We start from the raw sequence: 18,650 nt of genomic DNA on the forward strand, positions 1-18,650 counted from the left end.
TAAGATTTTTACAAACTGTAAATGTCGAAACAGCTAAAATATACTCTAGAATGAAGGCATGTATAAGGCTGTAACAGTATGTCAAAGTCATATTATTATGAATGGGCAAATGCTTTCAAGGTAGAATTGTTAGTAAGGATGAAGGTAAAGTGGCACACCAGCGAACCTTTTAACACCTGAACCAATAAACACCATTGAACAACTCATTTCAGTCAAATAAAGGGTGAAAATTGATGACTTGGAAGAGAAATTAGGAGTTTCTCATAGTAAAGTCTGTCTCAGTAAGGCGCTCGTAGGTTCCAAAGATGCTTACAAACATTCACAAAGAGTATGCTATGGTAACACATGGTCTTGCCAGGTTTAGCAGAAAAACAATCGTCTTCACTGGTGAAAGTTGAGTGCTGAATTTTAAGCCTGTGGCTTGAGACGATGGATTTTAAAAGTCGATGTACAACGGTCAACTGTAGCAATTACTGTGAGCTACTAGAAAGATGAAAGAAGACGGAACAAACACAAATGACGACAGAAAAAATGTGATTTTTTATCAGCCTAATAGCTCAGCCCTACACTGCTAAAGAGAATTTTGGCTAGAGTTGATCAATTGCACCGGGAGCTACGCAAACACACTCCATATTGTCCGGAGCTAGCCCATGTGGCTTTCATCTTTCTTGGCCACTTAAAAATTACATGAAATGCACTTTGTCAGTTACGTTGTTATCAACACTGAGAGTGAATGGCTTCAAAGGCAGCCCAGAGATTTTTATGTTAAAAGAATTAATAGCTTTGCGGCTAGATGGGAAAATGCATTGAACAGGTTGATGACTTAGTAGTAAAGACAAAAAGTATGTATCTAAATTTAAAATGAAATTATGACAAAATTCAGCAGACTTACTAACTGACCCTTGTATTAAGCAACAGTATTTATCATTCATATAAATTCACTATAAATAACAATGCAAACAAATTAAACAAACTTGATAGCAGTTTCTTGATCAACATAAACGCACAGATCACAACACTATACGAACTTAGGTTTCCTGATAAAATAGCTAAACCATTGTACCAATTTGGCAATGCAATATCCAGAACTAACTGAATGTTACTGTGAATACGGAAAACAAAAATCTGGAAAAGTTTATGCAGAACTTGCACACGAGCATCAATAGATGACAGACGAGCTTGACAGGCTTGAGCGGGTGGTCAACAGCAAATTAAGAAGGTACCCAACAACTACGTAATTAGGATTGGACATAGCTAAAAAAGTGGGCAGCACTGATAAGTTACAATTGATCAATATGAACAAATTTAGGTTAACTGCTTTGAAGGGCAACTTTTAATCACCCAACACGCATGATCTGAAAACGGGCTTTTCTTAGCATTCTTCAGCAAATGGAAATGACCACAAGCACAAAGATTTGACCCTTCAAAGGGTGCTTTTCCTACAACATTTACTCTTAGTAGAAAGAGACCTATGGGATAAACTTAGACTACATCAGCAGCTACAGTGATATCCCATTACATCTCAGAGACCAAGTCTTGAAATTCTGCCATGAAAACTAATATCAGATTGCTTAAATTAAATTTTCTTGAGCAGAAAAACTTATTAACATTATTTTGAAATAGCAATACAGACAAACCCATACACGCAAATTTAGTTCGTTTCGCGGTTAACTTCATATATCAAAACTACATGTCATCGCAAAAACTTCTCTACCAATCGTGTTAAAACCCAATGCAGTGTGTAACAGTAAAAAAACTAGATTTAACAAAAAAACTATATACTACAAGCTAAATAAATAAAAAAGGATAATAAAAAGCGTTTCCATTTTTACATTATCTAAACAGCCTCACAATGGAAGTGTAGAGACTCGGCAAAATGTAGGTTCGAAGGTCAACATGGTTTTACAATGTTGTTAACCAACTCCATTCGTATTATCGCTATTGATGTGCAATGCTAACGACTATTTTGTGAACCTTTCGAAGTATTGTGGGCATCAGTTTTGACCTGTTTGCTTTCAAACTAAAATTTTGTTTAGCTATTTTATTATAGCAAAGTAAAGTCTTTCATACAAACTGCATATCGCTCTAATCAGTAGAAATATTATGCATGAGGGAAATGTATGAGGGACAACATAACGATAGTAAAAGAGTAGAATAGAGTAATGGATACAGAAGACTCACCAAAAAAGGATTTGCAAAGTTTTGCTGTTTATTCGCTGGAGCAGACCACTGATTGGTAGTTGACCCCCATTGATTGCTAGTCCATTGGTTTGTTGTTCCATTGGCCAGAGCTGCAGCCGCAGGGGCTATCTGTCCATTTCCCTGTGGATGACCAAATGCTTGGAAAGATGGAGCTAGCTGGGCATTGCCAAACATCTGGAAATGAAATCAATGATACAATAACACAGCCTAGAAACAACTCGAACACACTGGTGTGACAATTAGGTTGAACCAAAGGATTACAATCGAGGATATCTGTAGAAGCCTTAGTAGTTGAAATTTAGACAAATTAGTGACCCTGAAAAACTTTAATATTGAACGAATTACATCTGGTTGACATGACACTGTTGCTGTGTGGTTGTTAAAACAAATGAGTGGAGTAAAATAATGGTTAAAGCTATCTAGACATGTCTGTGGGTGTTAATCTGTACTTACCTGTATCGCTACGAGTACAAGTGTTTATATCTGGACGTATCTATATCGGCACTAATATATGTTTGTGAATCTGTACATAGCTATAATGCTACTAGTGTATGTATGTGTGGGTGTGAAACTGCACTTAAGCGTATTGGTGGTAGTACATATGCACGCGCGTGTTAATCTGTACTCGTCTGTATCGGTCTACTAAAGCTCACTAACTTATTCGATTTGTCACCTTGTAATTGTTGAACAATAAAAAATTATAAACCTGCCGTTGTAGAAAATAAAAACAGAGCTGAAATCAGACACTGTCATATGCCTCTTACAGAAGACTAAGTGCAGACATACACAATTGGAACAATACAAAGAACATGATTGGTAAATTCTAAGAATATTATTAAATGACACACACGGTTCCAAGACTTTGTTTTGTAACGAAACTACAGCTACATCCAAACCAAAATGCACAACATTAGTCGTTGGACAACCAATGGCTCCAGAAATTAGATATCCCTCCCATGAACTTTATAGAGCTGCAGTATCAATCGAATTAGCAATCTCTTATTACTGATTAGAAACATCTAGAAAAATGGCCAACTTGTCTCCATTCAAGTATTAACTTTCCTTTGATTAAAGCTATATTGAAAACCTTAAACTAGTTAGCAATAATGAAAAGAGATGATTGATCAGTTATATATAACTAGTAAATTTAAACAGCTTCGGCGATTCATACCGTGTCCAAAGGAATGCATTTAATGAGCTTCAGATATTTTCTAAAGTACGACTCTCAAAAGTAGTGTTTCAGTGCATCTTTATTGGAGTTTTGCTAGCTTGGGTTAAAAGTTGTGTAAGATAACTTTTGCTTTAAAGCTAGATAACAAGTTGCACAGTGCAACCTATAATAGCGATCACCAATATATGAGTTTTTTAGCATCCAATATAAACTTGGAGCTAACCTTTAACTCATCACGCGCTGTCATCTTTCGAACTATTAGACTTTGACAACCAATGTGAATTGGAACATTAAAATTAAAGCAAACAAACATGAAAAACCAATACATCAGCTAAGTTAGTTTACACTACACATTGTGTAGGTTAGAACAAATACTGCAGCTTATTTTCTTAGCAGAGGTTTGACCTCTCAGCCTACCAATTGTCAGGCCTACTTTTGCAGTCATTTATTGCTAAGATGCACCAGAAATAAAAGCTCTTTTCGTTCATGATTAGTTCAACAACACGGTCTCAACATAGTTTCATATAACGCGTTTGTTCTAATGCAATGCATAATCCAAAAACCTGCAGCATTTGTTAAGGAGTTATCCTGCCTCGGCAGTGGAATGCACCGAACAACTTACCGCGCAAGAGACTTAAACACTTTTTTATGACCCAAAATGTAATATCTATAATTTTGGTAAAGTAATCGACTAAATGCAGGAAACCACCAAAATCTCTTTGGGATAGAAAACATGAAAACAAGTTAGTTTGCAGTTAGAATCTATATATATATATATATATATATATACATGTAAACCTTAAAGGTTGACTTGCAACAAAATTCACATTACAGTTATTTGATATCAAAAGATTCACCATGTCTTACTCTGTTGTGTTGTAGGTGCAAAATATGTGGGAATGTGATAACAAGCTCTTAAAAGCTAAAAAACGAACAGTTAATCGCAGCCACACGAGACCGCCGTAGTTTGGATTCTCTTTCCAAAACGGCTCAAATGTCACGTAGTTGTGGTAGATGGTTTCTGTTTACACATTTATGCAACCTTATTCGTCGAAATATTTTCACAAATACACTTCACGCATTCAATAAAACCATGTCTATTGTTCTTACGCGTCTGTTTTCTTGTCATTGTAATGCTGTCACTTTTAGCTGTGATATCTTATAACTTACCGTAGTAAAAATTCATTTAATTTTTTAACCTTAGCTCGAAGGAGTAAATATCATTGTCTGATAATCATGACGAGCTTGTTGGTCACCTGTGATAATCGAAAAGTGCTGCAAAAATTATTTGCGAAATATTGGGTCACATGATCAGATTACGACTTGACGATTTGATCAAGCCGAAACAAAACTGTAAAGTAGCGAGCATCTATATTTGATACGGGGTCATCGGTAAAACCCGAAGTGTTTGCCATAAACTAGTGCTACAATAAGTTTTATATTGAGCTTTTTATTGGCCTTTCAATTCACGTGAGAAAGTCACATGACAAGACAATAACTAAACAGTAATGACTATGTCAGATAAATAAACAGATTCCAATCTACGGCGGCTTTCCGTTTTTTAGCTTTTAAGACCTTGTAATCACATTTCCACATATTTTGCAACTACAACACAACAGAGTAAGACATGGTGAATCTTTTGATACCAAATAACTGTAATGTGAATTTTGTTGCAAGTCAACTTTTAAAGTTTGTGTGTCTGTCTGTATGTCCTTTGGTATATCTGAATATAACTATTAAAATCTTGGAAGTAAAAGCTCAAATTTCGCTGGATTTGAACTCAATCCAGCAACCCCAACTTTCAAACCGTGCATTTAACCGTGCATTTACGATTCAACTGCTCTTATCATACACAGTATACCATTTTCTCGATTGCCCACGCTAAATGACATATTAATTGAAAATCTATAAACTCTATAACTCGATAAAACATGATGCTTTTTTGTATTGCCATACTAGGGCTAATTTGTTTTTCGCAAAATAATATCAACAATAATTTCTCTTGAAATTACAAATTGGCGACTGTATCTCAGTTCAGTGCCATCCGTTATCGTAAAAAACGGGTCCGCAAACAGATGATTGATAAAATTTTGGTTAAAAGTACTAAAATGCATACTAAAACTTCCTTCAAATATATTTTTAGTAAGCTAAATTCATGTAAGTTAGATTCAGCGTTTATGTCACACGTCTGTCTCGAAGGTAAGAACTCTGCACGTAGTACGTTGTGATATTACACTTTCTTGCAGATCATTATCACAAAATGCACCAAAGTTATTGTAGGTAACTAATAGTTGCTAAGGTTAACATTGTGTTTTGTTACTATTTTTTGATCATGATGATTTTGATGATTTTTACCAGGCAGTGATTGCATTAGATAATTACTATGGGTTTCTATACCACTCTATACATATATACGACATTTTGCCTTATGATGCCAACACTGAAACGAACTAAAATCATATAATCTGTATACCAAACAATTTTCATTGTAATCGTAGCCAAACACTATATTTAGCCATTACTTGCCAATGACTACATTTAAATGCCTTACCATTTGTATTTTTCTTTCTAATTTATTTCAACGAAACACCTCTTCCATGATAAGAAATTTAAAAGTTACAGTTGTTTGAAAACCTGTAGTTGTTTTATTTTTTCTCTTGATTCATTTGAACTGCACAAAACACTTTTCCCATGATATGAAGTGTAGAAGCTAGAATGGTAAAGGGTTCATAGGTTAAATAAAACTAAATTTTCTGTGCAAAGACGTTTTTATTACCAGGGCAACACCGGACATTCACCTAGATACGCAAATGCAAAGCCTTAGCCAGCGCAGTTTCCATGAGCTGACAACTCTGGCAGCTGACAGGATTCGCTCTGAGCTCACCTGAGGCTGTTGGGACAAGGAGACAGATGGCTGTGACTGGCCAAATGGTTGTTGGGCAGGTTGTCCAGCGCCGAACCCAGGAGATGCACCAAATCCGGTAGATGGTGCTCCAAAACTGGAGGGGCCAGTGATAAACGGATTCACACCTAAAGCATACCATAGTTCGCTCTAAGATCCACAACTAATATCTGTGGTGTTTTAACCTCACAAACACACGCGTGAAAAAAACTTCATCAAATAACTTGGTGGTGGTCCTTTTGAGACTTTTGAAATCTAAGATGAAAAAAGATAAAGTCATAAGCCAGTACTCTATATTCATAAACTTAGTAATAGTAACGGTGCTAGTAGTACGGCCAAACCTCTCCTCGCGATCACCTAAACATGGATGTTTTTAAACAAATGATTCAAGATTTGAACAAACACTTCACATTTTAATGAATGGTCTTTGAAGAACCTCAAAACTGCAGATTGGGATGCAAAAAAGCTAATAAATTAAAATAAAAGAAAATAAATGTACAAGCTACATGTAAATTAGCTAAAACTTTACCTAGCTCAAGTTGAATGTTACACATGCTACGTGTATCCATTACCACACTTGCCTCCGAGTTTGCGCAGCATCAAACCTACACCTTAGTTTGCTTGTCTTCAAAGTAATGTATCAGCAATATGAAACAAAGGATGCAAATGTTTAGAATAATCTAAGATTGCAACTCCAAAGATCGAGGTCAATACAGTAGATATCAGAGACTTTCTGTGTATAGAAAACAACCATCCTAAGAAAGTCTGATACAGTATTCAGTCTATATCGTATAACCAACCTGCGGTAGGAGCTCCAGTAGACCAGCCAGTATTTGTTTGAACAGGGGTGACTTGTGGTGCAGCGGAAAAACCAGGTTGAAGGGGTTGTGAAGATGGCGGAGTGCCCCAATTAATACCTAAGGCTGCAGACGAGGCCGGTGCTAAAAGAAATGAATGCTGGGTTAATAAATCTTCAAGCGTCTGAAAACATCAGACAATATGAAAGAGCTAACCGAGGGTTTTTGATGAAAAAAGAATGGAATAGGATTTTCCATAATACTGAAATCGCGGCAACCTATGAGCAACAACACAACATTTTTGGAATTGTAAATTTTCCACTTGTTATAGAGTTATGAAGCCAAGAAGTAATGAATTCACTTGCAGAATATCAGATAGTCAAACAAGCAATCAAAACATAACAGAGACAGTAACATATACAATCAAATGCTATTGTCACAACCATATAGAGCATGGGTCAAGGCACGTGCACACCATCATTCAGGTCAGCGGTTAAGTGTACCATGGCCGCAACCATGAGCTGCTATGACGTCATTTTTCGAAAGAGCCGCTAGTGACGATGTGATGGACTTTAGACACGTTGAACTTTGACACTGATGATTGCAACTGTTAGCATCTTGAGTGACTGTTTGTTGACCGTGTGAGATTTCAACAGTTAACCTACCAAGATCGATGTCAATTCCTATTCGCGAGCATGGCGAAGAACTAGGCAATGAATTACGTAATCATATAATTAAAAGACAACAAAAGGACCCGATATCACTAGAGCAGTTTCATAATTTCTAACTGGTTGTTGGTTAGCATGCAGTTAATCGCTCATAGTGTGTACAGTGTACACCTTATTGTTGCTGATGATGTCAAAACAGCTAATCATTGCAGTCCATCGCACAGCTAAACCATTGATTTGAGCGATAGTGTGCGCCGATAGTGTGCACGGGCCTTGCGCTCATGCAGCCTAATCACCTGTTGCTGACCTGTGTTAGTAGGAAGGACTGAAGATGTACCCCCTCCACCGCTACTCCAGTTTATAGCACTCCAGTTAACGCCACCTGCTGCTGGAATAGGTGCGGGGTTGCTGGCGGCCACTCCCGGCGGAGCCTCATTTGTATCAGAGAAGAGACCAGTGAGGCTAGCATATTTGTTATCAGCAGTAGGGGGTGCGGACAGAGTTGACCACTGATTAGTAGCCTGAGTTCCTGCTGATCATATATATCAGGCAATATTTAGGAAAGATGGTAGAATTACCCAAATAACTTGCAAACATGAACATGTACTGTGCCCTCAAGCAAGCATATGTACTAAAATCCATGATTCAGATCGATGCAAGACAGAGTCATAAATGATCATATATAAACATAATTGATTTTTGAACACATTCATAGCCAGCATAATACAATATACTGTCCACTTGCTAGTGGTTGTCTTCTATGTCTGTCATGATCATTGCCAAATCTAAGAATATTTAAAACCTTCACTCTTTAAAATTGACCAACAAACAATGAATGTATGAAATTTTCTAATGAGCTAACAAAATACGGAATTTTAAATTCTACCTGTCGCCAAAAATGAAAGAGCTTATTTGACAATTATCGACTATAACAGACATATCAGTCATCACAAACATAACTAGTCAGCAGATAGCCAGCAGTGCGTGAGTGTTGCCGACGCAAATAAAGTCAAGGGTGACGAATCCACATCCACTTTAACAAGCGTACAAAAATGTACTTTTCATTAAGTGCACAATTCTGCTGCCACACTTCCAATCTGTCATAACTGTTGCTTGGATGGAAAGTTGAGGAAGGGACATGGGAGACAACTACCAAAGCCTGAGAGAAGATACGTGAAGTTTGGTAACAAGAGTGGATGAGTACTCAGGCTAACCTTGGATACAATGGAAGGAATAAGGAGACAGTCGATTAGATGGTCGAATATCATTGAGCCCTGTATTATGACAATGAACATGTACCAGTGCCTTGCATATAAAAAGGTACAGAGAGCTAGAAAATGATTAACATGAACAAGCAATCATTAATGAGAATCATCGATATAATTGGGTGTACAGAGAGGGAACAATTATTTTACTTGGAGAGTGGAGTACAAAGTGAAAGAAGGTATGAGTAGTCGTACCTCAGTATGTAGAAGAGTGAGAGGAGGTATCGGTAGTAGTACATCAGTATGCAGAGGAGTGAGAAAAAATATCAGTAGTAGTACCTTAGTATGTAGAGGAGTGAGAGGAGGTATCAGTAGTAAGACATCAGTATGCAGAGGAGTGAGAGAAGGTATCAGTAGTAGTACATCAGTATGTAAAGGAGTGAGAGGAGGTATCAGTAGTAGGACCTCAATATGTAAAGGAGTGAGAGAAGGTATCAGTAGTAGTACCTCAATATGTAGAGGAGTGAGAAAAGGTATAAGTAGTAGTACCTCAATATGTAAAGGAGTGAGAGAAGGTATCAGTAGTAGTACCTCAATATGTAAAGGAGTGAGAGAAGGTATCAGTAGTAGTACCTCAGTATGTAGGGTTCTAACAACTTTGTTGTTGTAAAGGAACAAAATGTATTTATCCATTTCGTTTATACATTTATAAATTACATGTTTATAAACATAACCCACTCCCGATCTTATGAGCACATAAAATCACAAAGGTATGCATTGACGTGAGAGAAGAAGGTGCAAATACAATACCCGAGTCGATGATATCGCTATCAGCAGCAGGAATAGATTCTGTTGCGATAGTATCTGAACAAACAAGGAGACACCATGCAATGCAGATATATATTATTTGGGTAACCAGCTGCCCGTACATCTGGCTTTAGCTTAAGGTGCATCAAAATTACCATCCCTCCAACATATAAACATGAAGCCAGACCTGCTCTGTCTATGTATAAACCTTTCCCAGCTCTCAAGTCTCTTAGTGCCACCTTTGATTACAGTACAAACTCGGGTTACGATTACTCTGTTACACTGTTTTTTCGCCTTACGATGTGAAACACGATGTTTTTCATCCGCGCCATGCGCCATTTTTTTGCTATACAATATCGACAATAGTTTTTTCCAAAATTAAAATGTGGCAGGGAGTGCGTTGAAAACGCCAAAATAACAAAGTTGTTAATATGCTAATGGCCGAAAACCCTCTCACAATGCTTGAAAGAGATACCATGCTCGCTACCTCAATTCAACGTTATTCATTAAAAGTGAAAATGAAAACTGGTTATAAAAATTTAGACGATCACAAAGTTGAAATTTAGTTTAGTAAAGTACATACTAAAACTTAGCTTTAAGGATGTGTTTAACACGGTAAATTTATTTAAGTTAAATTCAACGGCTATGTTATACATCTGTCTAAAAGGCACTCCCTAAGGTATGTACTGCGCATAGCACATTGTAATGTTACATTTTATTGCAGATCATGATCACTCAAAACACTAAAGTTTTGTATGTAAATATAGTTGCTAAGGTTAACATACCATTTTGTGTATTTTATGTACAATACATATATAAAATTTGGATGTTTTCTACCAGGTGGTGATTGCATTAGATAATTACTGTAGGTTTCTATACCCCTCTATACGACATGTTCTCCTTACGATGCCAACATTGGAACAAATTAAAATCTTATGGCGAGGATGCACTGGAACTCTATAAACTATGATACTTGCAAATGTCACAATCACACGTTGACAGGCTGCAGCAAAACTCTACACTGGCTCTCAAGTGCATGGCTTACTAACCAGAAGTGGATGTTAAAGGAGAGGGTTGTGCGAGTTGAGCTCCGCTAAAATTGGCAAAATTGGGCTGACTGAACTCAGCTCCGGCAGATGCGTCAGGAGCTGCCTTGCTGCCTCCGAACACATCTGAGAGAAGATCAGCAGACGTTGCATTGGGGTTTTGCAAGGAAGTGGGTTGAGCTGGAGTCGTGGAGACTGGTTGGGAAATAGGTGGAGGCTGTGGAGCAGTAGGAGCCGCAACAGTCTGCAATTGAGAAACTGCTTGCAGACTGCCTATTTCTATAAAAATATGCAGTTTTCCTTTGACCGATAAACAAGATGTTGTACACAGAATTTGAATTTTCAAACACAGACCAAGCGTTTTGTGGCCCACTAACTAATCACTTCGACCAGCGCGTACGAGTTGCTAACAGTTACCCAAAAACTGATTTACCAATAGCGATCATCGTCGACACAGCTAGCGCAACTCATGATTTCTTGTTTACAAGAAATTTCTTTCGTAAAAAGTAAAACTTAATTTTGACGAATCAAGTATTAAATCTGTTTACAAACTTCTATTTACTGATGATTGCAAACAGTAATATTGGAAGCTGCCTATGCATGATAAGTAAACACATCCGGTGCATATGAAAAATACCATTTTCTATTCGGTGACACTAACATACTACATCCACCATCGTATATTTCAGTTTATAAACTTTCTGTTACTACAACCTACAATTCACTATATTGGCTCCTCCCCAATACTATTAGATTATCAACTTTTAAAACACTTTCGTTCAACTAACTCAATATTTCCTGCGTTCTGCCTTCTCATTTTTCTTATGGTATGTCAATGATCAATAATTTGTTAATGATTAGTAATGTCAATACAAATTATACATACAATAATAACACAAGTGAGTAAAATGGGGAGCAAAATTATGACTACGAAATTGCAATGAAAACAAACAGCGGTCACACCTAACAAATTACCAGTTTGGGAATACCTTCTTACATTCTTGGGCTTTGGTTCTGAACAGTTCAGAACCAAAGCCCAGGTGTACAGTTAGACACTCTACAATACACCAGGCAAAAATTATAGGCGGGTAAAAAATGTTTTGGTATTCTTGGATGACAATTACTGTCAGCAGATGATCTTTTGCAGACAATAGTGTGTGCGGGAGACCCACCATAGCATCAGGGTGACGCGATTGTGTGCACTTGAAATTTCAATGCATTTTATTTATATATAAAACAACTAAATACATACTTATTTGTAAATCAATAACAAAGATTACACAAAAGCTAGTTTCAAATGGCTCATGGATTTCATTTAAACACATTTGAGATAACAAATGCTCACACTAAGGCAAGGGGTGACTATCGCCCCAAGCCAACATGCTCTACAGGACTGGCTGTTTGAGGACAAATACATGGTACACAATTTAGCTCAGAATGATTAACGTATTGATGTGACAGCGAATTGGCGAACATTAAATTTCAGTGTTATGTTACATTGGATTCTCTACATATGCATATCTGTAATACGCACAAAAACATGTACGATTGACAGAGTTAAACAGAGAGCTTTTTGTGAGCTAAGCTGATCCGTAAAAATGGAGTTATCTCCTACACAAGCTTCGATTACAGTCATACCTCGAGATATAAGCTTAATACGCTCCAGAACCCAAAAATTTAATGCATTTTATTTATATATAAAACAAAAAAATACATACTAATTTGTTTATATCCTCTGAAAAACACACAAAACAAAATATTGCAATAGAAAAACATGTTGTTAATTATGCTAATTTACCACATGCTTTCCAAAAGTAGCAAATATATATCTGCTAGTTATGAAATGCAATAAAATGTGATTAATTAAAACGTAAAACTATATACGGACGGTAGCAGCTAACGAATGCGTTTGCAGAGGAGAAGGAAGAGAAAAATTAAATTTAACTTCAACAAATTTGGCTTTCAATGCACAAATGCGAAAGTAAATTTTTATTTTATACTAAACGTAATCATTTTTTTTTGCTTTCACGTTTTTAAATTCCTTCCGGCTTAGCTATTTTTATTAGTTTTGCTCTCACGATTAGCTGACCATTTTAAGAGAAACCCATCTAAGGGCGTTTGCTTTTGTCGCCCCTTCGATAAGTTGCGAAAATGACTAACACGAATGTCGCCACAATGGGCCAACATACTACCACTAGCCCACTTGTCCGGATGTTTCTTTTCCATAAAATCAAAAAACTCATTTCGCTAGCCCATCTTTCACTTCCTTGGAAGAAAGGTAATACCTCTTTCACCTCCTCCTCACTACTGAGTTCGTGTAACACTTTCTCTGAATATCACATCTCCCTTTTTAATTCTTTCTGGTGTTCCTTGACAAAATCGTTTATGTCTGCCTCGTCAACCTCTAGCCCCATGGACTTTCCAAGAGACACAATTTTGTCCATTAAAGGTTGATTTGCAACAAAATTCACCTTACAATTATTTGGCACTAAACAATTCACAATGTCTTACTCTGCTGTGTTGTAGGTGCAAAATATGTGGAAATGTGATTACAAGCTCTTAAAAGCTCAAAAACGAACTGTTCACCGCAATCATCATGAAAATGCTGTAGATTGGAACCCCTTTCCAAAACGGCTCAAATGAGACATAACTGAACTCGATGGTTTCTGTTTACTTTCATGCAACCTCAATCGCCGAAATATTTTCCCAAGTACACTTCACGCATTCAATAAAACCATGTCTATTGTCCTTACGCATCTATTTCATCATCATTGTAATGCTGCCATTTTGAGCACTAATATCTCAAAACCTACCGTAAAAACTCGTTCAATTTTTTAACCTTTGCTTGAAGGAGTACAAATCCTCTGATAAACACAATGAGCCTACTGGTCACCTGTGATAGTCGAAAAATGCTGCAAATGTTGTTCGTGCCATTTAGAAGGAAGTATAGGTCACATGATCAGATTACGAATAAATGATTAGACCAGGCTAAAACAAAACTATAAAGTAGTGAGCATTTATATTTGATACAAGTTTTCCTGTATAACCCTGAGTGTTTGTCATAAACTAGCACTACGAGACCTTTTATATTGAGCCTTTTATTGGCATTTCAGCTAACGTGATAACACCACGTGTCAAAACAATAACCAAAATGTTTGAGAACATCATCAAAATAAAGAGATTCCAAACTACGGCGTTTTCGTGATGGCTGCGATTAACTGTTCGTTTTTTAGCTTTTACGAGCTTGTAATCACATTTCCACATATTTTGCACCTACAACACAACAGAGTAAGACATGGTGAATCTTTTAATACCAAATAACTGTAATGTGAATTTTGCTGAAAAGCCATCACAAAACTGCCGTAGAGTGAAATCAGATTATTTCTCTGACGTAGTCATTACATTTGGTTATTTTTTTGTCACATAATGTTCTCACGTAAATTGAAAGGTCAATAAAAGGCTCAATATAAAACTTCTCGTAGCACTAGTTTATGACCAACACTTCGGGTTTTACCGAAGAGCCCTTACCAAATATAGACGCTCACTAGTTTACAGTTTTGTTTCGGCTTGGTCTAATCGTCTAGTCGTAATCTGATCATGTGACCCATACTAATACACCCTTACTACGCGAATAATTTCTGCAGCATTTTTCGATTATCACAGGTGACCAACAGGCTCGTCATGTTTATCAGACAATGATATGTACTCCTTTGAGCTAAGGTTAAAAATTAAACAAATTTTTACGGTAGGTTTTGAGATATCAGTGCTCAAAATGACAGCATTACAATGACGATGAAATAGACGGGTAAGAACAATAGACATGGTTTTATTGAATGTGTGAAGAATGTTTGTGAAAATATTTCGACGAACGAGGTTGCGTGAAAGTGTAAACAGAAGCCATGTTGTGCAACTACGTCACATTTGAGCTGTTTTGGAAAGAGATTCTAATCTACGACCGACGCGGTCTCGTGATGGTGATGATGAACTGCTCGTTTTTGGGTTTTGAGAGCTTGTAATCACATTTCCACAGATTTTGCACCTACAACACAGCAGAGTAAGACATAGTAAATCTTTTGATACCAAATAACTGTAATGTGAATTTTGTTGCAAGTCAACCTTTAATTATTTTAACATATATTATATAATTTAGTTTTTATAATTCTATTAACCTTAACTTGCGTCACATTTTTTGTATTTCACCATAGATATAGTAAACTCTATATCTATGTACTGATTGATTGTTCTAATTGATTTCGAATTTAGAATAACGCTAAAGTTGCTCAATCAAAACTTTATCGCACATAAGATGCAATTCGCTTGGTTGCTTTTCCCAGAATGTTCCGCTCTAGCTGCTACTTTTCTTGTGTCAACGTTTGATAGCTCACAACAACAACATTTTGCTATTTTTTACGATTGAAACATCCTTAAAATGAACACTGAACTATATGTATAGATTTAATAAGAGCATACATAGTCCTGTATGTCACAAAACGCAATTACAAAAATACCCGGTTGAAGACCAACATTTTGGAGTCAATCGTTGCATGGCATGGTAAATAATCATTATTCAATGTATTAAAAATTACTATAAAGTAAATTATATATATGAAAATTGTGCAACTCAAGAAAGTGAGATAGGCGTAACAAAAGCAGAAGCTATTCACGTTGTTGTCTCGAAGGCGCCATATTTACTCACCTATATTTAATTATTGGTGGAATGCACAGGTATTAAAAATCAGCTTATAAGCAGTAATAGCAATGCCACACGGATAAACTAGGCTTATAAACAATGCCACTTACCATTAGCTTAGCACATTGCCAATGGCTAATTTAAACCATAACTGTCACGACCAACTTTTATTGTATTTACTAGGTAAATCAGACATGCTGATTCCGATTTTGCACTCAAAATAAAGATTAGTCCACTAACTTTCAAAGTGATGAAGGCTTTTTTACAGCGTTTTAATATCGGTCATGAAAACAACACGATCCGCACAACAAGCTCCGCCCATAAATACATGACAAAACCTAGCTTTTTAGGAAATAAGTTACGTAGGGATGTTTAGACCGATTTAGAATAATAGAGATGGGTGTTTTAAAATGTATTAATATCTAAATTCAGCCTTAAAAATAATATCAGTCTTTTCTGAAAGGTAGATAAGCTATTTAGCATTGCATATTTAAAAAGCGCGATAACAATGCTAGCTTGTGATAAAACCACGCTTTTTGAGCTCATTTTTCTCAGTGTTCAGCCCATTTAAACATCATGTAACAAGCTACGAGCAATTTTAAATAGTTTATATACTTTTCATTAAAAACTGAAATTATTTTACAGGCTGGATTTAGATAATAATGGGTTTTAAGACACCTATCTCGATTATTCTAAATCGGACTAAACAATCCTAACTTCCATTACTGAAAAAGCTGGGTTTCGTCCCATATTTATGGGCGGAGCTTGTAATGCTGATTGTGTTGTTTTCGAAACGGATATTGAAACGCTTTGAAAAAGCCTAAATGACTTTGAAGGTTAGTGGACTAATCTTTATTTTGAGTACAAAATCGGAATCAGCGTGTCTGATTTACCTAGAATATACGTTAAAAGTTGTACGTGACAGTTATGGTTTAAGTAAGCTAGTTATCTATGGCTTTTACTAACACAAAGAATGACATTGACATAAAGGAGAACAGTAGCGGATTTTCACCCACATAGCAAGTTAGCAACATATATCGACCAATGAATCCATCAATCTCATGTGGTTCAATGGTTTAGCATAGAGTCTGAGGAACAGGAGGTTCTGAGACCAAATCTTCTGCAACGCAGATTTTTTCATTCCTTCCAAGATTTTAATAGCTATAACTGGACAAACCAAGTACACACTTTCAGATTTATATATATAGAGTAACAACTCCAAAGAAACTGGTTATACAGAATGTTATTGGCCATTTGTGAGCCTGCCAGCATTACTGCTCGCTAGTGTGCTTGGGCACACACTGAAATTGTAGCCTGTGCCAAAATCGCCTTGTGCATTTGGGCCTATACCCTCAGATCTGTGTCGATATGGATATGAGAATTGGGGCAACTCGATTTTTACCATAATAAAGTGGCCTAATTAATTTTGCTAATACTCTCTATTACATGAATTTTCAGTCTTTCGATCATGATTACAAATGAAAAGGGGAAGCTTTTCCCAACGTAAGCATTTTTTTCACATTTTGCATCACTCTAGTTTGTTGTCTATTAGGAGAGAAGCTAGATGCAGACTCAATAGATCATACTCTTCTAACATGCCCAGAGTGCGCCATATAACACCGGTAATCATATTCACAGCAGTGAATCATATTCCTCAGTATTGTGCATCAGCATGTAAATACTTGTGCAGGGCACTTATAATGACGAAGTCTTCCTGCAAGTCTTCTTTCATATGAATTTCGTAAGCAACCAACCGTTGAAAATTTCAGTAAATCTTGACGTACCAGGTTAATGGGTTTAATCTTTGCTTGGTATGGCCAACCTGGCCAATTCTAATAAAAAAACATAGTATTTTGTTTCGCCAGCTCCATAGCCAAAAAGATAAGACAACATAAAGACAAAGATATATAAAGATAAAAGACAATAAAAACTTGCGTAATTTCATATAGCATTTAGACAAATGAAACTATTCAAAACTAAATTAATATAATGATGATTAATAAAAAGGTTTTATTATTATTTTGATGTGTAGCCTTGACGGTACAGGAAATTGATGATGCAGAGGTGATAAACGAAGAGAGCTAACTAACATAGAATACTATAAAGGTTGATTTGCAATAAAATTTGCATTGAAGTTATTTGGTATTAAAAGATTCACCATGTCTTACTCTGCTGTGTTGTAGGTGCAAAATATGTGGAAATGTGATTACAAGCTCTTAAAAGCTCAAAAACGAAAAGCCGGCGTAGATTGGAGTCAGTTTATTTCTCTGGTGTAGTCATTACATTTGGTTATTGTCTTGTCACGTGATGTTCTCCCTTGAATTGAAAGGCCAATAAAGGCTCAATATAAAACTTATCGTAGTACTAGTTTATGACAAACACTTCGGGTTTTTCCGAAGACCCCATATCAAATATAAATGCTTGCTACTTCACAGTTTTGTTTCGGCTTGATCTAATCGTCTAGTCATAATCTGATCATGTGACCCAATATTTCGCAAATAATTTTTGCAGCACTTTTCGATTATTACGGGTGACCAACAGGCTGGTCATGATTACCGGACAATGATATGTACTCCTTCATGCTAAGGTTAAAAAATTAAACAAATTTTTATGGTAAGTTATAAGATATCACTGCTAAAAGTGCCAGCATTACAATGACAATAAAACAGACGCGTAAGAACAATAGACATGGTTTTATTAAATGCGTGAAGTATATTTGTGAAAATATTTCGACGAATGGGGTTGCGTGAAAGTCTAAACAGAAACCATCTTGTACAACTACACCCCATTTGAGCCGTTTGAAAAGAGATTCTAATCTACAGTGGTTTTGTGATGGCGGCGATTAACTGTTCTTTTTTGAGCTTTTAAGAGCTTGTAATCACATTTCCACATATTTTGCACCTACAACACAGCAGAGTAAGACATGGTGAATCTTTTGACACCAAAAAACTGTAATGTGAATTTTGTTGCAAGTCAACCTTTGATGATTTTAACATATATTATATAATTTAGTTTTTATAATTCTATTAACCTTAACTTGCGTCACATTCTTTGTATTTCACCATAGATATGGTAAACTCTATATCTATGTACTGTACTGTATGGGTTTACTATATCTATGTAATTCACTTTCTCTTTTCTCTCCATGGTAACTACTAGATG

The 18,650-nt window shown here is 36.3% G+C and overlaps 1 protein-coding gene across 3 annotated transcripts in view; it reads right to left on the minus strand.

Annotated features, from left to right (window-relative positions):
* The window catches only part of LOC137405593 (arf-GAP domain and FG repeat-containing protein 1-like), a 31,569-nt gene that overhangs the window by 1,104 nt on the left and 11,815 nt on the right, over nt 1–18,650 (minus strand). The window contains exons 4-9 of one of the 3 annotated variants that reach the window (XM_068091899.1): nt 10,802–11,042; nt 9,756–9,809; nt 8,048–8,272; nt 7,076–7,216; nt 6,258–6,403; nt 2,182–2,376 (exon numbers count right to left, since the gene is read on the minus strand). In XM_068091899.1, coding sequence (XP_067948000.1) covers nt 2,182–2,376; nt 6,258–6,403; nt 7,076–7,216; nt 8,048–8,272; nt 9,756–9,809; nt 10,802–11,042 — 1,002 coding nt within the window. The remainder of the gene's footprint in view (nt 1–2,181; nt 2,377–6,257; nt 6,404–7,075; nt 7,217–8,047; nt 8,273–9,755; nt 9,810–10,801; nt 11,043–18,650) is intronic. The other 2 variants (XM_068091901.1, XM_068091900.1) reach the window with 2 other exon arrangements.

Source organism: Watersipora subatra, chromosome 10 (assembly GCF_963576615.1).
Source record: "Watersipora subatra chromosome 10, tzWatSuba1.1, whole genome shotgun sequence".
In the NCBI taxonomy this organism is placed as follows: domain Eukaryota; kingdom Metazoa; phylum Bryozoa; class Gymnolaemata; order Cheilostomatida; family Watersiporidae; genus Watersipora; species Watersipora subatra.